The 6,808-nt window shown below is 42.7% G+C and overlaps 1 protein-coding gene across 3 annotated transcripts in view; it reads right to left on the reverse strand.

The window, feature by feature from the left end:
• The window catches only part of ankrd27 (ankyrin repeat domain 27 (VPS9 domain)), a 36,287-nt gene that overhangs the window by 13,438 nt on the left and 16,041 nt on the right, over nt 1–6,808 (reverse strand). For all 3 annotated transcript variants that reach the window (XR_006822767.1, XM_046037371.1, XM_046037370.1), the window contains exons 7-13: nt 6,058–6,123; nt 5,398–5,474; nt 4,357–4,478; nt 3,670–3,748; nt 2,100–2,232; nt 1,925–2,017; nt 1,220–1,341 (exon numbers count right to left, since the gene is read on the reverse strand). Coding sequence is in view for 2 of the 3 variants with exons in the window: in XM_046037371.1 (XP_045893327.1) it covers nt 1,220–1,341; nt 1,925–2,017; nt 2,100–2,232; nt 3,670–3,748; nt 4,357–4,478; nt 5,398–5,474; nt 6,058–6,123 (692 nt within the window). In the remaining variant the exon portion in view is untranslated. The remainder of the gene's footprint in view (nt 1–1,219; nt 1,342–1,924; nt 2,018–2,099; nt 2,233–3,669; nt 3,749–4,356; nt 4,479–5,397; nt 5,475–6,057; nt 6,124–6,808) is intronic.

Consider the following 6,808-nt stretch of genomic DNA (forward strand, 5'->3'; position numbering starts at 1 on the left):
GAGATCACATTTCTCCTGTTTTAGCTTCTTTGCATTGGCTTCCAGTAAAATCCAGAATAGAATTTAAAATCATTCTTCTTACCTACAAAGCTCTTAATGGTCAGGCACCATCTTATCTTAAAGAGCTCATAGTACCTTACTACCCCACCAGAGCACTGCACTCCCAGAATGCAGGGTTACTTGTGGTTCCTAGAGTCTCCAAAAGTAGACTGGGAGCCAGAGCGTTCAGCTATCAAGCTCCTCTCCTGTGGAACCAGGTTCCAGTTTGGGTTCAGGAGGCAGACACCATCTCCACATTTAAGAGTAGGCTTAAGACTTTCCTCTTTGATAAAGCTTATAGTTAGGGCTGGCTCAGGTGAGTCCTGAACCATCCCTTAGTTATGCTGCTATAGGCCTAGACTGCCGGGGGATTTCCCATGATGCACTGAGCTCCTCTCTCCTCTACTTCCTTCTCCATCTGTCCCAATAATCCATGTTACTGACTCGACTTCTCCCCTTTCCCAGTAGATTTGTGCTTTCTCATCCCTCTCTCCTTCTGTTACTCTCTGCAGGTGTTTCTGGCTCTGGATCTGTGGTTGCAGGCTTCCTGTTGCTTGACACCAACAGCTTCAGTTATTACAATTGCCCTACTAGAACTATTATCATTACTATTGCAATCATTATTAGTATTATTGATGTTTGTACCAGTCGAGGCAGATGGCCGCCCACCCTGAGTCATGGTTCTGCTCGAGGTTTCTACCTGCTAAAAGGAAGTTTATCCTTGCCTCTGTCACCTAGTGCTGCTCATGGTGGGAATTGTTGGGTGTCTGTAAAACGTATTACACAGAGTACGGTCTAGACCTGCTCTATGTGAAAAGAACAATGAGATAACTTCTGTTATGAATTAGGACTACCTAAATAAAACTGAAAACTGAATTGAATTGAAACTGTAATGAATGTTACAAATTAAATGTGTGTGTAGGTTCAAGTGGGAAGTGAAAGAGTAAACCACTTTTGGTTCCTGATTCACAGCTCTGATGCAACAAAAATAGAGAAAAAGGGGAAATGAGTAGAAATGTAAAAAGGAGTTGGAGGGGTTTCCCAGAAAATATGGCAGCATTGTCTCATTGCCAGTGAAACACTTGATCTGTATAAATGTGACTTTGAAAGCAGCTTTATTAATAACATTTAATCTCCCGTGTGTGTGTGTGTGTGTGTGTGTGTGTGTGTGGACGCTGACCCCGACAGCTGGAGGTCACAGAGGTCACAGGAGCAGAGGGGATGACACATCCTGACGTCCTCGTTGCTTTCACCTTCACTCAGCAGACGTTCCACCTCCGCTTCGTTTCCATTCGCTATGTGCTACAACACACACACACGCACACACACATTCTTATTTAATGCAAAGTGAGAGGTGCCCTAAATCACTACAGAATAGCGTCTGTAACATATCAGGAAACATCGACGCTCCCAAAAAACACTCTTCAGTGAAAACAATGCGTTGGCAAAAAGTGCATCCTGAACGAATGTCCAGGCCAAAAACTAGTCCAGGTTAACCTTTGCCACAATGCTTTGCAACAACAGCTAAAGCAATTAAGAAAATTATTCGCCAATTATTTCGATAATCAATTAATCATTCAAGAAGTTTTTTAAAGCCCAAATGTGAGAAGTTACTTCCTTTCCTTGTCTTCAACGACAGTAAATTGAACATCTTTACGTTTTGGACGGATTGTCAGACTAAAGACATTTCATGGCATCAACTTTCACTGTTTATTGTTTAATAGACCAAATGAAAAAAATAACCTCATGTAATGTCATCCAACAAGTTTTTAGCCAATCAGAGGAACATCAACACTCGGCCCTAATGATAACTGTGATTGTTTGGTAAACCAAGTGGCTGATGGATTCTGGGACATCGGCAGAGCAGCGGTTCAGTTCAGCTCACCTCAAACAGACAGTGGATGGGCGTGGCGGTGCTCTGAGACAGCAGACTCATCCTCTCTTTGAACAACGCCTTGTCATTCAGCTCACCTGAGCCCTGAGAAGACAGAAACAAGAAAACGTAAACGACCTTCATCAACAACACGGTGACGACTCCTGTGTGAATGCGTGTGACTCACATGGTGTGTGTCCTGCAGCTTCCCCAGGTTGATGAACTCCACTGCGGCCTCGAAGGTGCTCAGACAGTAGCTGAGCTCATCTTTACTGGAGTGGCTGAAGCAGAAGTTCCTGATGTAGCTCAGGTTAGCCATCCTGAAGACAAACAACAAAATAACAACCTACACAGCGAGAACATATTTCCCCTGCTATTTCTATCAGATGTAAATATCCACATCAACTTTTGCTCCCTGTAGATTAAACTGACAGATTTTTACCAACAGGTGGTTAAATGAAGAAGAAATACTTGTTTTCACTCTGTTATTATTTTTACACACAGGACCCATAGCAAGGCAGTGCACAGTATTTCACTCTGAACCACGAGGTTCAGGGAATCATTAAAGTCAGTGGGCTCCGTCCTTGGAGATCATTAATCTATCCAGTAGTGTTGTAGTCAAGATGACAGCACATTTTTAATCAGGGTTATTGGTTGCATTTGAAGCAATAAGTTTTACATCCAATGAAAGTCAGGATGTTAACAAATAAATGAGCAATTTATTGATATTCCCAAAGTTATGGTCTTGAAATAAAATCCAGAGTCCTCAAGGTCCGAGACCGAGACAAGACCGAGTACAAATGCGGTCGAGTCCGAGAACCAAAGAGTTGGATCTACTGAGCGACATTGCCAAACCATGCATACATAACTAAAGCCGTCTGTTACAGGGTTCGCATCGCCCCTCTGATGGAGTCTGCTTGTGTGCAGGGTCGGAGTATCTTATTTCATTCGGACGTCCCCTTTTCCTGCTGTTATTGGTTAAAACATGGCCTATGCTGTCATTATCTTGGCTGACAGTGAATTTTAACAGCGCGAACTCCACGGCAGCGTGAGTCATGCTAGCAGCATTGGAACCAGACGGTCCACTACTTATGAGTGATGAGACGTGGTTCAAACATTCATCTTCCCCTCAGGATGAAATGTGATAACGTCGATGATGCTTTTAAACTAGCGCCATCATCGGGTCAACATTTTAACGTGTCCACTACTTTGCTTTATGACCAAATACCTGCAGAACTAATGACATTCCCATCAGCCTCAGCTGTACTTTGCATTTAGTGCTAATTATCAAACGTTATCATGTTGACATGCTAAATTAAGATGGTTAGCGTTTAGCTCATCCTCACAGGGCTCCCAGCCTGTCCGAGGACTCTCTCATGGTAAAGCACTATTTGTAGTGCGTTCCAACTGCATTGTATGACAATATTGTGTAAGTGGGGAATGCCCGAATGTGTACACGATAAATTTTTTTATTTCTGAGTATGCGTCATGAGCTTATTGGACATGCTCATCGCCCCAAAATGCAGTGGATCTCTTTTGGTTCTGAGCTTCAGTGTAACTCCATTGTGTTGGTTTCTGCATAATATCCTGTTCATTTAGTAGGCGGTATGCAATACATTACACAGCCTTAGTGTTCACTTTCACTTTCCCTCCACGTGGCTGATGAAAATCACACCAGAAATGACGGATCAGCGTCTTGGTTTCTTCCACACAAACCACAAGGTCAGAGGCCACAGCGAATCCCCCTCCCTACTCACCAGTTGGGGATTTCTGTCTTCACCAGCAGATAGAGTGTGACAGACAGCAGGTCGTCCGCACACACAGCCTCTATACTGACTGCAGAGGAAGAGAGAGTCAGTCAGTCAGGCGAAACACTGAAAACACCAACACAGGAAACGCACAAAAATAACACCTGAAGTCCCGACGCTGCCAGACACTCTCCCTCTGTCCAAACCAAATGACTAAAGTGGCTGCATGGCAAACATTAATCGTACCACTCTGCAGACTGACTGCGGGGCTGTTGTGGGGCAATGAGTTTGGATTTCCAAAGCAAACTGGACAAACACATTAGAGGCCCACAGAGCAGGTATTGTCCTGTGTGCTGATCTGATTACTGACAGTGAGAGGACGCTCGCAGATCGTGAACAGTTCTGTATGCCTGCTCTGAGAGGTGACCGGCTGACTCACACTTACTAGCTGACGAGCTGAATCCACATAATAACTGTAATAAATGGACCAATAACAGAAGATAAACCTGAGATAAAGAGAAGCGGAGGAGAGCTCAGGCCTTTGTTAGCAGTATTTTCTAAGTGATTCACTCAGCTCAACAAACTACATTCTACTTTGAACTTAACCAATTTATCAGCAAAACTTATTTATTTATGAGAAATCTGAAGAACTGGAGAGAACACAGTGAGTGACGGCCACAGACAGTCGTGTCCTACCGGTGCGTCTGGGGGTCTGGATGGCGGTCAGGGCCACTCTGCGTAGGCAAAGCAGTTTGAGGAGCGGGGAGGTGTGCTGGTTGAGCTGACTTAGCTCTCTCTTTGCCCGAGACAAGTTTATACTGCGGAAACACGACAACAGCAAAAACATAAAGCTGCTCTTCAGTCGGAAAGGTTCTTACAGTGAGCAGAGCAACAATAATCAACACAGAGAAGAGTGAAACGTGTCACTGAGGTTTAGGGGAATGATAATGTGTCTACAGAGTTTGAACACGTGATGACAACTAAACTCCATCCGCTGGTGAAGTCCAAGCAATGTGGCTGAATGCTCTGGAAAACACCAGTAAGTTAAAGAACATTTTGTCCAACTGCTGTTTCCAATGTCAAGAAATTTAAGCTAAACTATGTACATCGTCTATTTTTCATTCTGATAAAAACATGGTAAATATATGGTCATTTATAACTGACATTTATATATATTTTAAGACGTATCCGCTGTTTATGAATATTTTAGACAATTAACTACAAATCATTTGTACTTTCCGTTACAGCCGACTGTTTTCCAAATAGCTTATCAGCTGTAATATTGACTTCCTTCCTTCCAGGTGGCCACCGGTTGCAGAGCGACTTGACATTGACACTTGTGTTTATTGGCTTTTTTAGAGTCACATTATCAAACGATAATTCAGCTGGTGTGTTTGTAGTCACTCTGAAATCTGAAGATTTAAATAAAACAAATCTATTTTATACTATCAAATGTTTGCTTGTTGTTTATCTGGGTCTCATCAACGCAGTGCTTTTTGGCAGGCGCACACAAGTTCTCAAACGTCTCAGTGTTCCTGAATGCACCAGCGCAGTACCGCACAACATTCACAGAAACAGAACGGCAACTTCATGTTACCTCTTATCTAACTTGGACCTTTATAGCAACCACCATAGTGCAGTAAGTGAAAGTGGAACGTAAACATACGATGCATCAAGTCTGATCCAACCAGACACAGTTTTTTAAACGGCTCCACAGCTGCAACATGTTGAACTGACCTGAACTCAGGTTTGACTCCCAGGTCTTTCTGCTGCAGGTCCTGCAGACTCCTGCTGGTTTTGTTGAAGGCAGCGTCCTGTTGACAGAGTGGCAGAACAGAACAGACATGAGATCAGACACACATCAAAACACTCTGAGTTCTCATTACGCCAAAATCAAAGAGCGACAAATGTGAAACATGCAGCAATCTGACATCACACCGAGTACTTAATACACCCGGGAGTGATTTTATGTTTTCATGTACTGCACTATCATTTGTGAAGCAGCTTTCATCTTTCGGCCGTGAGAGATAAGTTGTTAGAGAGCAACAATCCCAGCGGTTGTTCCCCATTGTATTCTGGTCTGCAGCATTTGCTCTGCTTCTTCCTGTCCGATGGATTTCTCCCACGTGTAAACGGGGCTTTACTGGCAAACATTAAATACTTCTTTAGCAGGAAGTAGTGAAAACTGTATCCAGAGCAATCACAACACTGTTTCCAGAAATAAAAGTTTCTTTAAAGCTTTTAAAATGTTGAGGCGCCCTAAATACTAAAATCATGTCCATTGTATGACAGATAAAACCAAAATTATCTCCATGGCTAGATCCCACAAGATGTGAGAAAATATGCATATTGTTTCATCTGTAAAGAACATATTTCAGTATGGTGTTTCAAACCTACCTGGCTGGCTTCCAGCGTTCCCACAAAGTTAAAAATTAAATCATGGATACCATGATGAACATACATCTGCGATGAGAAGAAAACACATTTCAGTTTACACAGCGGCTTCGAGAAAGAGAATCCGAAAACAGCACCAGCTTTAAGTGAGTCGCATGACACAATCTGATTAGGGGCCTTAGGTCAGACGCAGGCCGTTTTGACCACAACTTAATTATTCTATCGGAGTAGAGGAAATTTAAAAGACTGACTATAAAGATAAGAATATGAGCAACAGGTTTGTTTGTTTTAGACTTCATTTAAGAGCCATTCAGAGCGAAAACCACCAAAAAACCTATGATAAACAATGAGCTCATCTCTGCAGCCTTCATCGGCCTTTAGTGAGCTTCAGAACACCACAAAGCTAGTGCAATCATGTTTTTATCAGCTTAGAAATATATCACTGAGACCATCGTACACACCTTTATTTCATCACGCCTGGATTACCCGAAAATCTACTGTCCAGAACTCAGCTGCCAGGCTTTTAACCAGAACAAAGAAATATGATCACATTACTCCTATTTTAGCTTCATTACACTGGCTCCCAGTATGTTTTAGAATTGACTTTAAAATTCTATTGATCACTTTTAAAGCTCTTCACGGCCTCTCGCCTTGTTATATTTCTGACCTTTTAGTCCCATACGCACCAGCACGTACCTTGAGATCCTTGGGCAGAGGTCTGTTGTCTGTTCCAGAGTCTCGACTGAAAACTAAA

This window comes from Micropterus dolomieu, linkage group LG22 (assembly GCF_021292245.1).
Source record: "Micropterus dolomieu isolate WLL.071019.BEF.003 ecotype Adirondacks linkage group LG22, ASM2129224v1, whole genome shotgun sequence".
NCBI classification, from domain to species: domain Eukaryota; kingdom Metazoa; phylum Chordata; class Actinopteri; order Centrarchiformes; family Centrarchidae; genus Micropterus; species Micropterus dolomieu.